At 45.2% G+C, this 23,800-nt stretch overlaps 1 protein-coding gene across 1 annotated transcript in view; it reads left to right on the forward strand.

Moving 5' to 3' along the window:
* ttc27 (tetratricopeptide repeat domain 27) overlaps positions 1-23,800 on the forward strand; it is a 254,749-nt gene that overhangs the window by 7,047 nt on the left and 223,902 nt on the right. The window contains exons 2-4 of the mRNA XM_038814813.1: positions 12,000-12,174; positions 16,072-16,201; positions 22,544-22,684. Coding sequence (XP_038670741.1) covers positions 12,000-12,174; positions 16,072-16,201; positions 22,544-22,684 — 446 coding nt within the window. The remainder of the gene's footprint in view (positions 1-11,999; positions 12,175-16,071; positions 16,202-22,543; positions 22,685-23,800) is intronic.

Raw genomic sequence — 23,800 nt, forward strand, 5'->3', positions numbered from 1 at the left:
GCGGTTAAATAAGTGGGCCTTTATGGTTTGGGCATTTTGCAAAAGGTTTTCTTTTGCATGCTGCCTGCTATTTTCTTCAGGTGCATCACAATCTGAAACCTCACATTCTCCTTCATGCAACTAAACGGTTAACCATTTGCCAGTGTAGCTATCAGAATGCACTGAAAGACATAAAAACCCTCCAGTGCAGAAGGAGGCCATTCAGCCCATCGAGTCTGCACCGATCGTCTGAAAGAGCACCCTACCTAGACTCACTCACCCCCCCCTATCCACGTAACCCCACCAAACCTGCACAACCTTGGACATTAAGGGGCTAATGTCAAATTGACACTAATGGCCAATCCACCTAACCTGCGCATCTTTGGACCGTGGGAAGAAACCGAAACACCCGGAGGAAACTCACGCTGACAGGTGGAGAAAGTGCAAACTTCACACAGACAGTCACTCAAGGCCAGAATTCTAAGTACGCTGCTATGCAAAATTGTACAATGCATCAAATTAAAATGACTTTTTGTTATCCCAGCAATTTATTATCATGACGCAGTGTTCAGTCATAACTAAATTAGAACAGAGTGGGCTACATTATAGAAAGCCAGATTTACGCATCAGTCAGGTTGTAAAATGCATCTCCTGTCTTCAGTGCAATTGGTGATGTAATACAAACATTGACATCTCAAACACACCCCCTCAGCGACTCATTCTCTTAGTTCTTGATCATGGGCTTATAATTGGGACAATTAATCTCTGAACAGCCATTTCACTTTTCACCATAGTGAGCAGAGTTCGGCAGAAAGTTGTATTCCTCAGACATTTGATATTTGCGCACAAAATCTTTGTACTCTTAACAGGACTCCAATTCCATTTTGACATAGTGCGGAGTCCATGACTGGTGAGGTCCGTATTAGAAATGGTTTCCCAGGGCATGTTCTCATTTTATGCAAATCCTTGTAAACGTGCAGATGTTTTCTTTTCAAAATCCCTTTTACTCTGTTTTGCCAGGGAATGTGTGCTTCATTGATGTCACAGCCATTGCTTCCATTTCACCTGAAATCCTGTAAGAGGAGCATGAATTTATTGTATTGGATTTGATACGCCTGCTTATCCTTCGATGTGAATATGTTATCTGAAACGCTTTAATCAATTTGGAAAGTGACTTTGAATTGTACTTGTGATTGGATGTTAATATGAGCAGTGAAGAGGTTTAAACAGCATGTACTGTGTTTTACAAATGGTCGTGCCTAGCCAAAGCGAATGGCAGTTCTCTCTACTGGCTTCAAGAGTTCTGTGATATGTTTGAACAGCCTGGGGCCAGTTCTTAAACAATGCTTGTAGAAGAATACTATCCACAGACTGAAGTCTAAATTAGAAAACTTCACTCAACCATAGTTTGCTGCTGTGGGTGATTGAATAGCTACACTCTTGTGGTAAAGCAATAGTACGCTCTTATAAGGTTGAGGTGAGGGGAGATTCTTGATGTGGAATAGAAAGTCCTTCATTCTGTGCAGCTGCTGTGCGGGACTTAATTTGGGAGCACGCGGTGCCCTTAAATGAAAATACTATTTTTGTTCACCAGCAGTGACCTTTCCCCATCTTGATGTCCACGTAACAATGTAATAGATTAAGAAACGAAGACTTTAGTATTTCTTCCTTAGACCGTAAATGCAGGCTTGTCACATCAATAACTGCAAAGGAGCTGTGTGCTATAAATGAGGTCTAACTAAGGCACAATTTAACCGTGGGATGAACTAAAATGCTTGCCTATTGCATTTTCCGCTGGGAGAATCCAGTTTTAACAACCTTATCAATCAGTTTTTTAATAAAGAAAAATGTAGGTTACTGAATTTCCAAGGTTGAATTGTGGAAAATGGTGTTTTTACCCCTTCTAAATAGAGGAAAGTGACAAATTGTAAATGAATTTGAAGTGAATCAAACTAGGGTTATGATTTTACAGAATGTGCAATGTACGTCTTCCCATCAAAAAAGTGACCTTCAGAAGCAAGGGAGGCACAACAGGTCTGAGATTCACTAATGCACCTTGAAATATGCTCAGCTCTCTCGAGTCCTGAGGGTTGAAAATCCCAGTGGGCGATGCTATCAGTGTGCACACTAGAGTACGCCCCACCTTAGATAGTTTTTTGAAGAATAAAGGGATTAAGGGTTATGGTGTCCGGGCGGGAAAATGGAGCTGAGTCCACAAAAGACCAGCCATGATCTCATTGAATGGCGGAGCAGGCTCGAAGGGCCAGGTGGCCTACTCCTGCTCCTAGTTCTTATGTTCTTAGTCTGGATGGGTGCAGCTCCAACATCAAAGGAGCCTGACACCATCTGGAGCAAAGCAACCTGCTTGATTGGTACCCCAGCCACCACCTTGAGCATTCATTCCTTCCACCACCAGGGAACAATGGTAACCGGGTGTATCACCTACAAGAGGCACTGCAGCCACTTGCCAAGGTTTCTTTGACAGCACTTTCCAAAGCCATGGCCTCAATCACCAAGAACGTACGGACATACGAATCGGGGGCAGAAGTAGACGAAATTCACATTCCTGTCTACCCCGACAACCTTTGACTCTCTTGTTAGTCAAGAATGTATATACCGCTGCCGTAAAAATATCCAATGACCGGCCTCCATCACCTTTTGGGGAAAACCGTTCCAAAACAGAAGCAAGGGAGGGGCAGCACGGTAGCATGGTGGTTAGCATAAATGCTTCACAGCTCCAGGGTCCCAGGTTCGATTCCCGGCTGGGTCACTGTCTGTGTGGGGGGGGGGTGTTGGGTTTCGGGTATAGGGTGGATACGTGGGTTTGAGTAGGGTGATCATTGCTCGGCACAACATCGAGGGCCGAAGGGCCTGTTCTATGTTCTAACACCGGCAGTCCTCCGAGAGAAAATACGTTCTCCTCCTATCAGTTTTAAATTGGAGACCCCTTATTTTCAAACTGGGCGCCTTAGTTTTGGTGTCTCCCACAGGTGAAACATCCTTTCAGCACCACTTTGTCAAGCCCCCTCAGAATCTAGTGTGCCTCTATCAGCACCCTTCTTAGCCTTGATCACCTGCATTTACATTCCCTTTGTCTTTCTGTGCAGTATTTTCTGTTTTTGTTTTAGATTCCGGCATCCACAGTAATTTGCTTTTATATTCCCCTCAGGATCTAGCAAGTTTTTAAATAAGGTCACCTCTCATTCTTCTAAACTCCAATGGATGCAGGCCTAACCTACTCAATCTTTCCTCATAAAATATCCCCTCCACCCCATCGTGGGTATAAGTCGAGTGAACTGCTTCCAATGCGTTTTATTCCTTTCTTAACAAGGAGATCAAAATTGTACACAGTACTGCAGATGTGGTCTCACCAGCACCCTTTACAACTGTAGCTAAACATCTTTACTTTTATATTCCATTCCCCTTGCAATAAGCAACAGCCTTCCATTTGCTTTATCTGCATTCTGACGTTTTGTGAATCATCCAGAAGATTTTGTGAAGTCTATTTGCCCACTATTTTGTGAGAACATAACAAATTGGGGCAGGAGAGGTGGTGTTAACTCATGCATTACAAAATACTGCACTAAGAATTTAGTCGCGATGTTGAGCCTGTACTTGTTGTCCACTGGATCAGCGGCGAGGGCTGAATATCCCCTGAGAACCAGGAAATGCAACTGTAGTCGGAGAGATCGCATTTCCCGATTTTCCTCGCCCCTTCCTGGCGACTTCACAAGAATTTTAATACATCACCATGTTATTAACACCCACCTCTCCCGCCAAATATTCCTCTACTAAATATTCATACTGTGTCGACGTGACATTACATTGGCTGGGTTTACAGCAGGTTTGGCCTTACTTGAACTGCAGTCCCTGTGGTGCAGGTAGAGCCTCTCTCTTGTTCGGGAGGGAGTTCCAGGATTATGACCCCGTGGCAGTTAGGAACAACGATGTAGTTCCGTGTCAGGATGGTGAGTGACTTGGAGGAGATCTTGCAGGTGGTGGTGTTCCCATATGCCCGTGTCCTCCTAGGGAGTAGAGGTCAAGGGTTTGGATGGTGCTGTCAAAGGAGCCTTGGTGAGTTGCTGCAGTACATCTACACACTGCTGCCACTGTGCACCCGTGGTGAAGGGCAAACATGTTTAAGGTGGTGGACAGGGTGCCAATCAAGTGGATTGCTTTGTCCTGGATGGTGTTGAGCTTAATTGTTTTTGGAGATGCACTTATAGAACATAGAACAGTACAGCACAGAACAGGCCCTTCAGCCCTCGATGTTGTGCCGAGCAATGATCACCCTACTCAAACCCACGTATCCACCCTATACCCGTAACCCAACAACCCCCCCCTTAACCTTACTTTTTAGGACACTACGGGCAATTTAGCATGACCAATCCACCTAACCCGCACATCTTTGGACTGTGGGAGGAAACCGGAGCACCCGGAGGAAACCCACGCACACACGGGGAGGACGTACAGACTCCACACAGACAGTGACCCAGCCGGGAATCGAACCTGGGACCCTGGAGCTGTGAAGCATTTATGCTAACTAGGCCTTCATGGAGTGTTCCAGCACACTTCTGACATGTGCCTTTTTGATGGTGAACACGCTTTGGGGAATTGGGAGGCGAGTTACTTGTCCCAATATTCTCAGCCTCTGACCTCTTTTTAGCCACAGTGTTCATGGCTGGTCCTGTCCAGTTTCTGGTCAATAGTAGTCCACAGCAAATAACATGTTTAAATAAATCCTGATTAGCACCATTTGCTTTCTCAAAAGCAACGCATGCTTTATTAAAAATTTAACCTTTGACCCCCCTCGATGGATGGTTAGCATTGCTATTTCATGGCACCCAGGACTCGGGATCGATTCTGGCCTTGGATGACTGTCTGTGTGGAGTTTACACTTTCTCCCCATGTCTGCGTGGGTTTCCTCCGGGTGATCCGGTTTCCTCCTGCAGTCCAAAGATATGCAGGTGAGGTGGATTGGCCATGATAAATTGCCCCTTCGTGTCCAGGGATGTGTGGGTTAAGGTTGTGGCGGTAGGGTAGGTGGTGAAGTGGACCTAGATAGAGTGCTCTTTCGGATAGTGAGTGCAGCCATGATGGGCCGAATGACCTTCTTCCACACTGTAGGGACTCTATGGCAGATGCTGCTGTCTGTCATATTGGACTCCCGATTAATCACATAGTGTGAGCTGCAGTCACATTGAGTCTGAAGTCACCGCACGTTGCAGTGGAATAATATTTGTATGAAAAAAAGATTTTTTACAGTCTCCAAATGAAATAACATGCTGTGGCTATAAACATCTATTTGCCGATGATTGTTGGTTTAAGATAGACTAAGCACATTCTATGCGCGAATTAGCTGCAGAAGGGATTGTTTCTTCTTTGAACTTTCTTTATCTTCTCATTACCTCGCCTGGGCTGGATGGAAGCACCCACCTATTTTAGTCTCTTATTGTGGTTTTGGCTTGATGGGTTAATAGGGGGAGAGGGCGGGTTGCATGATTAGACTAGAGTGCTGCATTGCAGTCATTACCAACACAAAGAGATTATCAGGTTAGTCCCTCATTTGCTGTTTGTGAGACCTTGCTGTACGTAAATTGGCTGCTGTGCTTGCCTTCAAGTGTAGTTTGTTGCTGGGAAGAAGACTTTAGCACAGGTTGAGGCACTGTTTAACAGAGGTAAATTAGAGCCCTTTATATGATGTTGATGTTTGACATCTGGGACTGGAAAGTTCTCTGTTTCTTATTGTGTTTTGTCGTTCAATAGAAAACTAAAATTCTATTTGTCAGAAAGAAACTGCAGTGTTCCGGTGTGTGGCTCTTATAGAACAGGAGGAATCCAGATTGACTTCCATTCTGGACTCATTTAGCTGATTTCATCTGTGGTGGCAGGAGAAGTGTCATTTATGAAATGTTTTTAGGATGTGGGCAATGGTACGAGACAGTTAATTATTACTGTTAGGACCCTTGGCTAGACCCCAGGTTGTAGGGGGTGATCTGGTCCGAATCACAGAATCCTCAATGCAGAAGGAGGCCACTCGGCCTACCGAGTCTGCACCGGCCCTCGGAAAGAGCACCCCACCCAATCCCCATCCCAGCAACCCCACCCACCCCACCTAATCTGCGTATCTTTGGACTGTGGGAGGAAACCCATGCAGACACAGGGAGAACGTGCAGACTCCGCATGTGACCAAGCTGGGAATCGAACCTGGGACCCTGGAGCTGTAAGCAACAGTGCTAACCACTGTGCTACCATGCCGCCCGATGACGTTTTGTTTAAAGCAGACAAAATTTGAGATTCAAGCCACTTACTAGATGAATAAAGCCACAAGGTTCCACAGGTTTTTAACAAACAAGAATAAACTTTATGATATAAAGTCAGGAAGATAAAACAATTTACAATATTTAGCTTGTACTCCAACATTCAGGGTAATTATGATAGCGTCTTCTTAGGCAGTCCTTTGGGGTCAAACATAACTTGCTTCCACACTAAAAATGAGTTCTCAGGTGACTGAGGAGTGTGATGCGCAACCTGCAGCCGCTGTCACAGGTGGGGTAGACGGTGGTTGGAGGAATGTGTGGGTGGAGTGTCTGTGTTGTCATGCGTTCCTTTCGCTGTCGACTCTGGGAGGAACTCTTCAATCACAGGAAGAAGGCGATTACTGAGGACTCTCAGAATGGCCATCCCTGTGGCCGACACCAGGGAAATTTCTCTTTAGGTACTGCATCGGACTTGTCTCCTTTCTTGAAGATGGTACAATTGTGGCATTTCTGAGATCTCCTGACATGCTCTCCTCTTTCCAGATAAGGGAAATGGGGTCATGTAATCACGCTAATACTGCATCTCTGCCATGTTTTAGTGCTTCAAGGGATTGGATCTGCTTCAGATGCCTTGTTGATCTTTAGCTGTTGGCTGGCCTTTTCTCCCTAGTGCCAGATTGGGGTTGTGCTGAGATGGTGGCTGGTAGTGTGCTACATGATGGAGTCGAGGACATTCTTGTTGAAGAGAGTCTCTGTTAAGGAGGTCTTCAAAGTGTTCCTTCTAGTGGGCACTGACTGCCTCTCTGTTCTTGATGAACACCTCTCCATTCTTCGCCAGCAGTGGGGTGGAACTCATGACGTGGTGAGTGCTTGGGCCATAGGTGGTCTTGATGTTAAAAACACCATGCGTGTCATGATTGTCGGTTAACTGCTAGATCTCCTGCACCAACTCCACCCAAAGTCCGTTCTTTAGTCGTGGGTTTTTTGCCTTCAGCTGTTTTCTTGCTGTTGAATTGGGTTTCAGGTTCAGAAAAGCCTTGTACCTGTAGCTTATCAACTGCTAAATCACCTGGTTGTTCTCATCAAACCAGTCTTGGTGCTTGCTGGTCGAGTGACCAAGCAGGTGCTGATTATAGAGGCCTTGATGGCATACTATTTGGCTTAGTCAATCCACCTAACCTTCACATCTTTAGACTGTGTGAGGAAACTGGAGCACCCGTAGGAAACCCATGCAGGCAGGGGAAGAGTTTGCAAACACCACACAGTCACCCGAGGTCGGAATTGAACCCAGGTCCCTGGTACTTTGAGGCTGCAATGCTAACCACTGTGCCAATCTGGTTCCTCAACAACCCAGACGGTTGTCACATTGTGAGCCAACCAATCTCATTTAAACTTCGTCTTTCTTAAGAGGGTTTCCTAAGATTTGAAGATCTTGCCTCGGAATTCTCTGCAAAATTCGCTTCCACTCGGAAGGCTTCAACAATGGCACACCTCGCAGGGTTTTAATCTTGCATTCCAAGATTCTCTTACCCTAGATTTCCGAGGACACTTAAATGTCACCTTACAAGTGTCAGGAAAGCAAAGGTATTTTTAAGAGATTTATATTTGTATTGGTAAATATTACAAATAAGGTATAGATTAAGTGGGTTTAATTTAGTGTTTCTGTGTAAGAAAGTAAATCGACAGTCCGATTCCTGCTGGACAAGGGTGTTTATATAAATGGAGTTTTTGGTGCTCATAGAGATTACAGCGTGAAGAGTAAATAAAATCTGGCAGAAGCATGAGGTAGTTGCTGAGTAACTGGGGGCCCTTTTAAAGTAAAAAGGTTTATTAAGTTTAGGTTTTAGCTGAATTCATGGGTAGTTGGTTTAGGAGACGAGAGAGGGAACATCGCTCTTGGCTTTGCTATAAGAAAAGCCATAATAGGGCAACATAGGTGGCGCAGTGGGTTAGCCCTGCAGCCTAACGGTGCCGAGGTCCCAGGTTTGATCCCGGCTCTGGGTCACTGTCCGTGTGGAGTTTGCACATTCTCCCCGTGTTTGCGTGGGTTTTGGCCCCACAACCCAAATATGTGTAGGCTCGGTGGATTGGCCACGCTAATTTCCCCTTTATTGGAAAAATGAATTGGGTACTCTAAATTTAAAAAAAAAGCCATAACATGGAGAAATGGTTAAGAAAACAAGTGCAAAGATCTGAGGAACAGGTAACCTGAGGTTAAAGGTACGAGAACGGATAACTCTTCAGTAAGGACAGGCAGAGCTGAGAAGAAGTCTGAGATCATAGAATCCTTACAATGCAGAAGGAGGCCATTAAGTCCATTGAGTCTGCACCGGCCCTCCGAAAGTGCACCCTACCTAGGCCCATGACCCCGCCCTATCCCTGTAACCCTACCTAACCTTTTGGACACTAAGGGGTAATTTAGCATGGCTTATTGACCTAACCTGCGCATCTTTGGACTTTGGAGATGCCAGAAAGATATCTGAAGTGAGTTTCAGGTTTGGGAGATTTTACTCCAGTTTTGCGAAGCATAATTTGAAATAACCGTGTAAATTGGTGGCTGGATCTCGGAGTTTGTGTAAAAGCCTGGAAAGACAAAAGAAACCCTGGAAAGGGAGGTGTAAAACCTGAAAGTGAAACTTTAATGGGAGCAGCTGAGAGGAAGCACTGTTTCAAACAAGATTTGAAAGTGTCTTTTTGAAAGTATAATTTGAACTCACCGTGTGGAAGCTTCAATTCAGTGAGACAAGGAGGCTCACGTTAGAAGAATAATCTGAGGGGATTTGGAGGAGAAATCACAGAACTTCACTCGGGTTCACGGTGGAGCGTGTGCCTTACCACAGCCAGCTTTTGTGCTTAAAGGGGCTTTGTGTTACTGAGAACATTGTAACTGAAGATATACTTTGCAACCCATCTTAACCTTAAAATCTGTATATGTTTGCGAAGCTAAGGGGTGGTAGAAAAGATGTATTGTATCATTCAACCTTTTCATGTTTAATAAATGTTTTTGTTTTCTTGTTGTTAAAACTAATTAGTGGTCCTGCCATGTTTTCTTGAGAAGAAAAGTAAAAGTTATGGTCGTTTGAGCCAGGGTTCCATTCTGGGATCTTCCCATCCAGTTCTAACATCAACTGGGATCATAACACAAGCACAGTTTCAGATCTTGTTGTGCCAAACTCTACTGCTCCAAAAGGCAGTACCTATGCCCCAACAGCCTGCCATATGGAGTCACCAACTTTCGCTGCCTTCTTGGATCTTTAGGGCTTCTTTCAAGCTCACTTGATTTGAAATATACTTCTCGCAGCTCTTTCATTAATTGAAAATGAAAATGAAAATCGCCTATTGTCACGAGTAGGCTTCAAATGAAGTTACTGTGAAAAGCCCCTAGTCGCCACATTCCGGCGCCTGTTCGGGGATGCTATTACGGGAATCGAACCGTGCTGTTGGTCTGCTTTCAAAGCAGAGCGATTTAGCCCTGTGCTAAACAGTCCCTGGAGCCTATTTCTCTGCTCTGTTCTTTTAACTTAACTGGGACTGTTCCTGTACCCTGTCTTTTAGCGCTGCCTCTGGGCCACTTCTTGAGCTCTTCTTTGTATCCTCCTCCCTTGTCCCTTACCTGGGGCACTTGGGCCCAGAAAGAGGGTTACTGATCCAAATGGATTGATCTTTGTTGAAGATTATTGCTGAAGCTGCCCCCCAAGTTATTGAGGCTTGTAGGCTGCAATTAAATCTTTGGTGTCATAGCTTGTGTTTTTTGAGACAGACCCTAATGGAATAGGGGAACTCAAGAAAATACACTGCCCCTTCCAGTTGCTAAGGAAATTGAGACTGAAACTGGGAAATTGATCAACCAAACCTGGGGAGACTGAAATTTGGTTGAAACCATATGAAAGAGGTCTTAGAATCATCACAGCTCAGATGATGATTCCAGTGGTGCAGTACAGGCAAGCTGAATAAGACGAAGGCTAGATCTAGAAACTGCGAATAGGAAAATTACACAGTAGTTGCAGCCATTTCTGCTACTTGAAGATGACCTTGGTCGATCTATTCTGCACCATCCAGACCGTAATCAGCAGAGTTGAGGAGGTTCTGCAACGTGTGCGACTTATGGTGAAGACCAGACCTGTGGAACCTTGGGTTGGCTGTGTGCTGCTGTCAGCTGAGGATTAGGCAACATCCTGGGAGAGGAGGAACTGACATTCTTTGTGAGGAAGAGAGAGATTTGAAAGATTTTGTGAGTGGTATTGATGCGATAATATGCTGAGTGGACTGTTGGGCAATTCGTAAGATCTGGCTTAGTTGTATGTGCCATTTAATGTATAATTTACCGTGATTTGCCTGTTAATTCATGTTTAACTTGTGTTTATTGCAGGTGGTTATCCAAGATGATATTTAGTGTTTGCTTTGCTTGACTCTCTCATAGTAAAAAAAACATTTTTTGTTTTAAACTGTGCAATCTGATGGCTTCATTCTTTCAGTAAATACATGGATTTCAGATTTCTTTTTTTTAAAGAAAAAGATTACCGACCCCAACCAAGATCGTAGCAAAATGGTAAAGTGACTTTATAGAGTCAGGGGGTGAGCCACTCGTCACAGGAGTCCCCAGGCCACCACTGATGTTGTGCTCACAGTGCTGAGCCAGTTAAGGTTCTGACCTGCGGTGACCTCCCTTTCTGCCCCCCCAGGATTTTGTGGGTCACAGTTGTTCTCTGTGACCCTGGCCCAAGGGAAAGAGGGTTGCATTCATGCTCTTGGTCACTGTCCAGGGGGAAGATCGGATTAAGCCCAACTTTGATGCACCCCTTCCCCAAAAGTCGAGTTCAGACTGATATGTAGCGAATGTTCAGTTTAGCATGATTACCTGTGCCCATGGAATCGGACCCCCAGCATGGTCCTCGGGAGCAGAGAGAATGTGAAAATTGGTGGGGAACACTGCAAACAAATATTCTCGTGTTGTTAAATGAAATGTTTGCACGCAGTTGTGTCTCGACTCTGCAAACCCAGCATTTAACCGCCAGTGTGTTAAAGCTGTGATGCAATTGTCATGTGAGAGTACCTTTAAGAAATGAATGTTTAAGCAATGTTCTTTAAGAAAATAGTGATGTCAGAGAGTGGGTGGAGCTGAGCTCAGTTCGGCCATTTTGAGGTTAGTTCTGAGTTTTGGTTTCAGTTTGAAAAAAGCTTGGGTGTGGCTGTGAGCTGCATTGCTAGTGATCTCTGCCATGAAGGACTATCTCTTAATCCTTTGGTGAAATCGGAATTGTAAAAAGGTCTCAGTATTGAATATAAATCTAATGTACTTCTGTTCGAAGGATTTGTTAAGTCTTTTGGATGTGTAAAGGAACAGTTTGCAGGATTGGGTAGTGTATTATTTTCGGGGTTATCTTTGAAGTAAGGCGTGTTAAAAGATCCAATGTTTATTTAAAAGGTTAATTTGAATTCATGGAATAAACATTGTTTTGTTTTAAAAACCACATGTCCATAATTGTAATACTACACCTGGGAACAAGCCGTGTGCTTCAAAAGCAACAATCCATTAAAGGTTGGTTGAACTCCATGATACATTTTGGGGTTATGAAAACACCTCTCCCATAACACAATATATCATAAAGGTCGCACACGATTTTCTTTCCCCACCCTGTGCAGTGATACTGGATCAGTAATTGCTGAATGTCACAATTACTGCGGATGTCAGCCTGCACATTTTGAATGGTTTGCACTTCCTTGCCCTTCACTAGTAACAGATTGTTGTTCCTAATGCAGAAAGCAACTTCTTGCTGCAGCAGCTGTCAGAGGGGAACTTCAAAGATCTTCTATTGAATCCGAGGATTCGGCAAGTTTTTCCTGCTCAAATTGCAGTTGGGGAAGCTGTTGACCACTACTTGGAAAATCAGATCTTGGCATACCTCGACAGTCCACCAGAAGATCAAGCAGAAAGGCAAGTTTTGATTTGTTAACATCACATTTTCAACTTTTTGCATCTTTTTTCCAAGATCATTTAAATACACTGTGATAGAATCACAGATGACCCAAAACTGAAGGAGGCCATTCGGCCCACTGTTCCTGTATCTTTGGTGGAATATTACAATTAGTCTCACTCCATTCCTCTTTCCCCATAGCCCTGCAACTGTGTCCCTTTCCAAATAAGCCACTGACTGAGGTACCATCATTTTTGGAACAGCACTGAAGAATTGACATTCTCTCTGTTTGATGGAGGCACCATCGTCAATGATTGGAAGGTGTTTTCTTTTCATTGAGCAGCTCAGGTGAAGGGCTGAGACCCTTCTTGCTGATTGCCCATCCTGGGTGACAGGAGAGGGAGCATGGAGGATTGCCACTCGAATTTATACGGTGAAGGGAAGACGCCCTCAGGAATTCCACAATTTCAAAGCCAAAGAAGAAATGAGATGGAATTATTATTATGAAGTGTTTTTGAGCACAGAAGCAGGCCTTTTCTGCCCAGCCAGTGTTTATGCTCCTCCTCCCACCCTTCTACATCTGACCCTGTCAACACATTTGTCTACTTTTATTTTTACAGACAGGAAACAAAGAGTAGGAATAAACGGGTCTTTATCCAAGTGACAGGCAGTGACCAGTGGGGTGCCGCAGAGATTGGTGCTAGAACCCCAGCTATTCATAATGCATATTAATGATTTCGAAGAGGAAACTTAATCTCCAGATTTGAAGATGACACAAAGATGGGTGGGAGGGTGAGCTGTGAGAAGGATGCAGAGATGCTTCAGTGTGATTTGGACAGGCTGAGCCAGTGGGCATTTGCATGGCAGATGCAGTACAATGTGGATAAATGTGAGGTTACCACTGTGGTAGCAAAAACAGGAAGGCAGATTGTTATCTTTGGGCGGCACGGTAGCACAGTGGTTAGCGCTGATGCTTCACAGCTCCAGGGTCCCAGGTTCGATTCCCGGCTTGGATCACTGTGTGTGTGGAGTTTGCCAGCTCTCCCTGTGTCTGTATGAGTTTCCTCTGGGTGCTCCGGTTTCCTCCTGCAAATCCAAAGATGTGCAGGTTAGATGGATTGGCCATGCTAAATTGCCCATAATGGCCAAAAAGGTTAGGTGGGGATACAGGAATGGGGTGAAGGTGTGAGCTTAAGTGGGGTGCTCTTTCCAAGGGCCGGTGCAAACTCGATGGGCGAATGGCCTCCTTCTGCACTGTAAATTCTATGATTCTATGAGTGGCTGTAGATTGAGAAGGGAAATGTGCAATAAGACCTGGGGTCCTTGTACACCAGTTGTTGAAAATATGCATGCAGGTGCAGCAGGCGATAAAGAAGGCATAGGGTATGTCGGCCTTCATAGCGAGAGGATTCAAGTAGAGGAGCAGGGAAATCTTGCTGCCACTATACAGGGCCTTGGTGAGACCGCATCTGGGATATTGTGTGCAGTTTTGGTCTCCTTATCTGAGGAGGGATGTTCTTGCAATAGAGGGAGTGCAGCAAAGGTTTACCAGAATGATTCCTGGAATGGCAGGACTGATTTATGAGGAAGGATTGAGTCGGTTAGAATTATAGTCGCTGGAGTTCAGAGGAATGGGGCGGGGGGGTGAATTCTATATAATTCTAACAGGACTAGACAGGGTAGATGCAGGAAGGATGTTTCCGATGGCGGGGGAGTCCAGAACCAGGGGTCACTGTCTGAGGATACATTTGGGACAGAAATGTGAAAACATTTCTTCACCAAGAGAGTGGTGAGCCTGCGGAATTCTCTACCACAGAAAATAGTGGAGGCCAAAACATACATTGTATTTTTTTTTTTAGGAAGGAATTAGATATGGCTCTTGGGGCTAAAATGATCAAAGGTTATGGGGGGGGAAGGCAGGAACAGGTTACTGAGTTGGATGATCAGCCATGATCATAATGAATGGCGTAGCAGGCTCGAAGGGCTGAATGACCTCCTCCTGCTCCTATTTTCTATGTTTCTAATTCCCCCTCCCACTTGTGTCTCTCTAACCCTCCTTTAAACGTATCCTCAATTCACCTCAATTACTTCCACATTCTAATCACTCTTTATAAAATTAATATCCTAAATTCCCGATTGTATTTTTTCCTGACCGTCTTATATTGATGGCCCCTAGTTCTGGTTTCCCTGGCAAATACTCTATGTCTACTCAATCGCAGCACGGTAGCATTGTGGATAGCACAATCGCTTAACAGCTCCAGGGTCCCAGGTTCGATTCCAGCTTGGGTCACTGTCTGTGCGGATCTGCACATCCTCCCCGTGTGTGCGTGGGTTTCCTCCGGGTGCTCCGGTTTCCTCCCAGAGTCCAAAGATGTGCAGGTTAGGTGGATTGGCCATGATAAATTGCCCTTAGTGTCCAAAATTGCCCTTCGTGTTTGGTGGGGTTACTGGGTTATGGGAATAGGGTGGAGGTGTTAACCTTGGGTAGGGTGCTCTTTCCAGGAGCCGGTGCAGACTCGATGGGCCGAATGGCCTCCTGCACTGTAAATTCTATGATACCCTGGTTCCAATATATCCTGCATGTATAGAATCCGTGCCATTCCATTGAAAGGATTTTCGCACCTTGATGTGTACGGAGTCTTTATTCCTGCAGCATTTAACATTGCCAGACGTGATCAAACAAAAATAATACTCTTTATTGTCCCAAGTAGGCTTATATTAACACGGCAATGACGTTACTGTGAAAAGCCCCTCGTCACCACATTCCGGCTCCTGTTTGGGTACACAGGGAGAATTCAGAATGTCCAAATTACCTAACAGCACGTCTTTCGAGACTTGTGGGAGGAAACCGGAGCATCTGGAGGAAACCCACGCAGACACAGGGAGAACGTGTAGACTCCGCACCACACAAGCTTGCCAACCCCACATTGATTCTGTATACACCTCCCGCTGCCTCAGAAAGGCAGACAGCATTATCAGAGACCCCTCCCACCCAGGCATTGCCTTCTTCCAGACCCATCAGGCAGAAGGTACAGAAATCTGAAGACTCACACATCCAGACATAGGAACAGCTTCTTCCCCACAGCTACAAGACTCCTCAATGACTCCCCCTCGGACTGATTTGTTCCCTGTAAGAACGCTATTCATGTCGCCCTATGCTGCTCTTGCTCATGTATTTGCTTTGTTTGGCCTCTTGTTCCGCATTGTAACCAATCACTGTTTTGGCGATGTACCATTTGTCAATGTTCTCTGTTGATTATTCTTATTGTCTACTATGTATGTACTGTGTACGTTCTCTCGGCCGCAGAAAAATACTTTTCACTGTACTTCAGTACATGTGACAAATCAAATCAATCAATCACAAACCCAAGCCAGGAATTGAACCTGGGACCCTGGCGCTGTGAAGCCATAGTGCTAACCACTATGCTACCGTGCCGTCCATATGAATGAATATATAATAAAGATCAAGCTGCAGGCAGCACAGCGAGTTAGCACATCATCACTTAAACTTTGGGGCATTGGCTTCAAAGCTTATTCAGATAACGGAGTGGAGTATGATGACCCCATTTCTCTCCTGCCCGGATGCAAAGATGGAGAGGGTTTGGGAGGTCTCATCCTCGTGTATCCAAATGCATACACAAAAAAAACTTGCTGCAATCAATGGGATGGCTGGGAAATGGGAATAAATTCAAGCTCTGCGTTTGGTTTTGCTGCATCCTACCTGGAACTGGTTTGAATGTAATGGTGAAACCCATTTGAGAATGATTTCTTAATTTTCCACTGGATTTGGGAAATTTTAAGGAAAGTATCTCTATTGTTTTTGAGAGTGAACATTTTGAACACCCAGAAACCTTAGCAAGAAAAGACCCCAAAGCTGGACTCCACCCGCTTAATCCACTTTCTTTCTTTTGTTGCAGGCAGCTGGTGGTGTTTTTGCTGGCTGTTGGCAGCTTGCAGCTGTTTGTACAGAGTAATTGGACAGGTCCTCCCGTTCCGATAGATCCACATGATATTTTACCTGCAGCAATGGTTGGGACCTTTGCAGAGGTAAGGAGACGGTGCGGGCAAAAACTTCCACAGCTATTACCCACCGATTTACGTTTGCCATAAAATCCGGGGTAGGTCACACCGCTCTGTTATTTAATCGCTGCCAAAACCTTGTGTCTTGGCTCATGTTGATGTCACGCCTGTAGATTTGGAACATGCGAAAACTTATTTACAGCTTCTTCTGAAAGAGAGAGCATGATTTGTTCTGGGAGAACGCACCAGAGGATACTTGATCTTTTTCTACTCCCGGCCCTTTTCCACGTGTGAATGGTGTGAGGGTGAAAGTACTTCAGGCCGTTAGTGAAGGCAACGATGAGAAACTGCCAAGCCCATTCCCTGATCTCAACTCTCCCCTCATGGGATCTGATTTTATTTTGGGTAGCATTATTATTTCCCTGCCTCCGTTTTCCCGCCTGATAAGTTGTTCCAAGCATGTTTCACTTTTTTCTTCTGACAAGAAGTGCTTCCTGGATATCTCTTCTCAATGATTAAATTTGTTCTATTTTTCAAAAGGGATGAAGGGAATTTATGGAAACCGTAGATTTATTTAGCCTTCACTGGTGCCAAAGATTGTAGATGTAAATATACAGCTGCGTAGCCATACACCAAATTGGAAAATATTGTTTCAATCCATCTGAGCAACCTCAAGAGTTCACAAGCAGGGCTAACTAGATCCCTTGGCTATCTTGACTGCACTTCCCTTCCCCCTTGAATCGCTCTGTTCCGTTCTTCCAGCTTCTTTGCCTCCATTACAGCTGTTTTAATGGTGCCACATTCCATACCCCTGCTTTTGATTTGTCTTCCTTTTTCCTCAACTGAGGGTACCCACCCCCATCCCCAAATGCGATTGGCAGGGCCCCTGACCGTGTCATTTCCAACTCCAACACTTCTGCTAATAATCATTCCCTTCTTTTCCAGAACCATGATTGGGGGGGGGGGGGGGGCTGCTGTCTTCATCTTCCACCTTACCACCTACTGTGTACAATGGATCATCCTGTGTTGTTTCTAACAACCCCAGTGTGATGCCACCATCAAACACGCCTTCCCCCTCGCCTCCACTTTCAGCATTCCGAAGGGACCATTGCCCTCTGTGACACCCTGGTCCACTTTTTAGCCACCCCCAACAACCCCATCCCTCTTGGCAAGTGCAGGGGATGGAACAGCTGTCCTTTTACCTTTCCTCGCCCCACAGTGCAGGCCCCAGTGCACACTCCAGGTGAAACGGCAATATAGTTATACAGCTTTCATATGTGTTTGCCGTTCACGATGCTGTGTGTCGCCTCTAAATTAGAATGACCAAATGTGGATTGGGTGATCACTTTGCGGAAGATCAATGCATAAACCTGAGTTTGACCTGCCATTTAAATTCTCTGCCCTACTCAGATCTCCCCACCTTTGGCCTCCCACACTGTTCCAGTGAAGCTCAATTTCCAGATTGAGGAAAAAAAAATCTCATCTTCCAATTAGGTACTTCACAGCCTCTGGACTCAACGATGAGTTCACCAATTTCAGATCATAACCTCTGCTTTCATTTTTTTTTCTGGACAGCAAGTTGTTGGTAATGATTCTGCTGTTGCCATTTACACCACCTCATGACCCATCTTTTAGTACTTTGCATGTCCCGTTTGCCTTGTGCCACCATCCCTTTCTACATTTAATCTCCTGTTTTCTATTTAATCACAGACCTCCCCTTTTGTGTTTCCCCCCATTCTCTCCCCCGCACTTGTTTAAAGCCTGTTACAAATCTAACTTATTGCAGTTCTGATGAAAGCTCATCAATCTGAAAGCATTAACTCTGTGTTTCTCTCTCGGAAGATGCTGGGAGAGCTGTTGAGTATTTTCAGCATTTTTAATTTTTATTTCAGACTTCCAGGAGCTGCAGTATTTTCCTTTTACACTCGGCCATTTATTGATTTCCTTACCAAGTGTCTGTCCATCTCCCCTGTAAAATTACTCCTATGTTCACCTCCTTGCAATAATCTTCCAAACTTTTGCTCCAAACCATTAGCAGGCTTCTGTGCTTTATAATAAGTAGCTACTTTTTAATAATAATCTTTACTGTCACATGTTGGCTTACATTAACACTGCAATGAAGTTACTGTAAAAATCCTGTATGGTCGCCACATTCCGGCGCCTGTTCGGATTCACAGAGGGAAAATTCAGAATGTCCAAATTACGTATCAGCGCATCTTTCGGGACTTGTGGGAGGAAACCGGAGCACCCGGAGGAAACCCACACAGACACGGGGAGAACGTGCAGACTCCGCACAGACAGTGACCCAAGCTGGGAATCAAACCTGGGACCTGGCGCTGTGAAGCAACAGTGCTAACCACTGCGCTAACGTGCTGCCCATTTTAAAAAACAAATATATAATTATTTACAGAAATGTCAGTGAATTATGAATATTTTCCTATTTATTTACGTAGTATGAACCATATTTTGTGTGCACTCTCCTGTCGCCTTGTCCCTGGGTATGTCCAATATTGTGTGCTATGGTGAAGGATGATCAGAATCTTTGCAAGATCAGAATCTTTAGTTGCTGTCGCAGCCTATCATTTAAATACTGGCAGTTGAAACCATCAACATATGGCTTCAACAGACTCAAATTGCAAAACAATGAAAGATGAAAGAATTCAGTAAATCTTGAGACCCTTTCAATCCAGAACTACAATACGTAAACGCTGCCTGGATAGCATTGGAATACAGCAAAGCCTTCTTTATGCAGATGGCTACTGCACATTAATGCTCAAAATCCTTATTCGGAAAGTACATTTAAAATTGAAAGCAGATACTTGGTAGAACTCCAGGTCTATAAAATTAATTCATGAACTAAATCCTTTTTGCTGTATGAGCTGTTTTAAGTAGAATTGCCAAAGATGTGGGGGGGGGGGGGGGGGGGGGGGGGGTTGTCTCTGAAATATTTCACTAATTGTTAGCATTTTGTGTTCTCTGCAAAGGATTGTCAAGGCCTTTTTTATTTTATTTTATCAGAGTTACAAAGCTAGAGCACAGAGTGTGGACAGGGGCAAACCCCTAATCCAGCTCCTTGCGTGCTCCAGAAACCTATTCAATATAATGGTCTCCATCAGAGAGACATATCAGATCCAGGCATTACACCTGACCTCACACTTATCTTAGCCAAAAGGCAGAGAAGTGATAAAGACCTTGTGTTTTATGCACTGTACTTTCTGTACTTTATAACTGCATTATCAATTATTTCAGGACTGTTCCAGGGGTACTGGTGGCCTGGTTGTATCTCCGTTTCCATCCATCAGTTGGCAGCCTTGACAGTGAGTGTTAATGGGTCACGTGACTGTGGGGCTGTTGCATTTGTCCGCTTCCTGCCCATATCCAATACAACAAGCTTTGCAACAGACGGTCAGACATAGAAACCCTGGCAGATTTCTTTCTTTCGTAACTTGAGGAAGCCAGCGGTAAGAGAGCAGAGGTTATTTAACTATATATACTTCTCAAGGCAGCACCTTGCTCCCAGTCCTTGCTGGGAGAACTAACCACACCAGGCCCTGCCTTTGGCTAGCTTTTATATTTGTTTATAACGAGCTCCAGCTGGGTGGCCTCCACTACTATCTGGGAAGCTCAAACACCATGGGTCCTACAATGGTTATCCCATGGTCCTTGTGGGGGTTAATAACACTTTCCCATTAGCTAATCCCCAGTTTTGTGACACTGGAACCAATTGTAGCATCTCTACTCCTCGCTAGCTCAGATTGGGCAGCACGGTAGCACAAGTGGATAGCACTGTGGCTTCACAGCGCCAGGGTCCCAGGTTCGATTCCCCGCTGGGTCACTGTCTGCAGAGTCTGCACGTTCTCCCCGTGTCTGCGTGGGTTTCCTCCGGGTGCTCCGGTTTCCTCCCACAGTCCAAAGACGTGCAGGTTAGGTGGATTGGCCATGCTAAATTGCCCTCAGTGACCAAAAAGGTTAGGAGGGGTTAATGGGTTCCGGGGATATGGTCGGTGTAGACTCAATGGGCCGAATGGCCTCCTTCTGCACTGTATGTTCCATGTTCTATATCTTAGTGCTTATCAGGATTGGATCTGGAATCTTTGATTCATATGGCCTGATAACCACACCAAGAATTAAAAGCCCCCCCACTGAGCAACTAGGGTTTGTAGAAGGCAATTAAATCCAGATTTAACCAGGAATATAGCTAGTGACTGAATGGTGCAGGCAATTTACATTACCAGAGATGCTTAGTACATTGTGCTTAGATAGGTTAATTGCAGCACTGTGTCTGATACAGTGTACAGAATGGTCTGTGAATTAAAAATAAAATTCATTCTTGGGATGTAGGTGTCACTGGCTAAGCCAGTATTTATTGCAAAACCCTAATAGCCTTAGAGAAGGTGGTGGTGAGCTGTCTTCTTGAACCGCTGCAATACATGAGATGTAGGTATACCTACTGTGCTGTTTGGGAGGGAGTTACCGGATTTTAACCCAACAACAGTGAAAGAATGGTGATGTATTTCCAAGTCAGGATGGAAGGTGGCTTGGGATGAACCTCCAGGTGGTGAGTGTGTGTGTGTGTGTGTGGGGAGGTGTGTATGTGCATGTATTGAGAAGGGGAACAGGGTAGCATGTTCTAATGGAGTTTGCGAGTGATGTTTGCCCTTGGAGTTTGCCTGAAGTGGCTCTTTTCTTGGCCGTGGCATCAGGGAGTGTGGTGGCGGGAGGTAATACTACGAGGCACAGTTAAATCACTGTTGACAAAGGAAGAATTTTATATTTACAGCTCAGCACAACTCCCAACACAGGGCTAGTCCCCTCGACACCCGGGCTTGTTCTGAAGATCCCCGACTCCATGCCCTGGCACCCGATAGGCCCAGGTTTGCACGCTCCTTCCCTATAGGTCCAGGCGAGTCAAGCAGCCTGTGACGGATCGCCTCTTAAAGGCGTCACACTATCACAGGGAGGCTGCTGAGGGAATAGCAAGTATTGTTCCCCACAGTGTGGGAAGGAACATCCACATAAAGCAGGCCACCTGATTGGCACACATCTACTTCCATAAATATTTGCTCGCTCCACCCTGGAGCGCAGTGGCAGCAATGTGTACTGTCTACAAGATGCACTGCAGTAACTCAACAACTCCTTAGGTGGCACCGTTGAAACCCAAACTTATGCCACCTAGAAGGACAAGGGCAGCAGGCAGGTGGGAAAACCACGGTTCCTTTCCAAGCCCCACTCACCATCCTGACCTGGAGATATATCGCTGTTCCTTCACTGTCATTGGGTCAAAATCCTGATACGCCCTCTGGATTAGCGAGTGTAGTTACATCACTGCAGAGGGTCAACAAGGCAGCTTATCACCTTCTATGGGGCAATTAGAAATGGGCAACAAATGATGGCCTAGCCAGCGACGTTCACATCCCACAAAATAATTTTAAAAACTCCATGCTGAAGGCAGGCAGGCTCCTTGACAAAAATGAACACCACATTGCAGCTTGATCTGTCTATATTCAGTGAACCACAGACACCCATTTCAGTTACTCCTCGCTAATCCATGGTTACTGAAACCTATTGCTCGGTCAAAACTGATATTGAGGCTTTTCCCTGGAATAATTCACAGTTGGGTGACTGGACTGTGTTTTCCTGAGTATTCTAGAACTAACGGAGTCGGGTTTGTTGGTCAGCTTAATGCTTTCCCCTAAAGTATAAACATAGATGTGTTTCAATGGGGAGAGATGGTGGCAGAATGGCAATGTAAGTGGGCTAGTAATCCAGGCTAAAAGCAAATTACTGCGGATGCTGGAATCTGAAACAAAAGGGAAAATGCTGGACAATCTCAGCAAGTCTGGCAGCATCTGTAGGGAGAGAAACGCGCGAACGTTTCGAGTCCCATGACTCTTTGTCAAAGTAATCCAGGCTAATGTTCTGGGGACATGGGTTCAAATCCCACTATGGCAGCTGGTGGAATTTAAATTCACTCAATTAAAAAAGGAAATCTGGAACTGAAAGCTAGTCTCTGTAAACGATGGGCTGAGTAGCCCCTTTCTGTGCAGTAACCGTTATGCATGCTTGCTATAGTCACACCATTTAGGTATGGGCTGCTGGTTGGGTGCTGAGGGTACACTTGCCATTCTGTGGGCATGTTTTGTGGCTGAGCGCATAGTTCACTGGAATAGAGATTTGCTGAAGACCTCCCAGCTAAGGGGGTCTTTGTGGATACCCACAACTTTCAAGTGAGGGAAGAGGGATGGGCGCCAGGGGAAGCCAAAGAAGCTTAGTTTGATTCCTACACACGCGCACACACACACATATATATATATATATATATATATATATATATATATATATATATAAACTTATTGTGTTTTATTTCAGCCTCAAAGCTTGCGAGCCGCTCTGATGAACAGTTTGGTTTTGGACGGGGAATCAATTTACAGCCTTGTGGCCAATCCCATCCTTCTGATGTTAGCCCGGACAATCCTGGTGAACTGCAGGAGTAAACTGAATCTTTTCCAGGTAGGGGTACATCTATATTTAATGTTCTTGTACTGTAAATCGCTGTTTAATAAATGCAAATCACAGGCCTGTTTGATTCATTTTGATGTTTATGAGGCGCAGCTTTAAAGAGGAAGAGCTTATCGGTGAGAGGTTGGGGGTGCTGCAAGGATAGACCCTTTGAAGTCTCGAGAGGACAGAAGCTCAACTTGAGGTTGAATAGAATGCCACGTTTGCCAATAGTGCAGGGTGGTCTGAGACGGTGATACAGGTGCGTAGCGAGGCGAAGAAGGCCAAGAGAAATAGTGCAGCACTTTTACAATGTCAGAGTATGCCTGGGAGGCTTTGATTATGGACGTTCCAGTGCTGTGGTGGGTGGAAACCTGATTGGAGAGAGTCAAACATGGAGCTGTTAGAAAGATGGGCACAGAGTTAGGAGGTGTGATAGAATAGGATCCCTGCAGTGCAGAAGGAGGCCATTCGGCTTATCGAGTACAATAATACAAGTTCGGAAGGCCCAAGCCCCCTCCCCCTGGACCTACCAGCGACTGGGGAAGATGAAAAAATGAAAATCGCTTATTGTCACGAGTGGGCTTCAATGAAGTTACTGTGAAAAGCCCCTAGTCGCCACATTCTGCCACCTGTCCGGGGAGGCTGGTACGGGAATCGAACTGTGCTGCTGGCATGCTTGGTCTGCTTTAAAAGCCAGCAATTTAGCTCAGTGAGCTAAACCAGCCCCAAGATAGTCCCACCTCAATAAATCCGCTTTCACCCTCCCAACCAGATTCACAAAGTTCAGCTTATAAAGCCACGCCCAATCCCGGACCACCTTCACCCCCAAATACCTGAAATGGATTGTTGCCACCCGAAACGGCAACCCCTCCGCTGGAGAAGATACCACAAAATACTCGCTTTTCCCGAAATTCAACTTGCATTGTGAAAACGCCCTAAATTCTTAAGCAGACCCATTATGTCACCCACTGAAGAGCACGGGTCCGAAATATATAACAGCAGGCCATCCACGCACAGAGACACCTTGACCCCTGCGGCACCTCGCTAGTTACAGTTCAGCAGCCGGAAAAGGACACATTTACCCCGACCCTCTGCTTTCTGTCAGTCAGCCAGTCCTCAATCCAA

This window comes from Scyliorhinus canicula, chromosome 1, assembly GCF_902713615.1.
Source record: "Scyliorhinus canicula chromosome 1, sScyCan1.1, whole genome shotgun sequence".
NCBI lineage: Eukaryota > Metazoa > Chordata > Chondrichthyes > Carcharhiniformes > Scyliorhinidae > Scyliorhinus > Scyliorhinus canicula.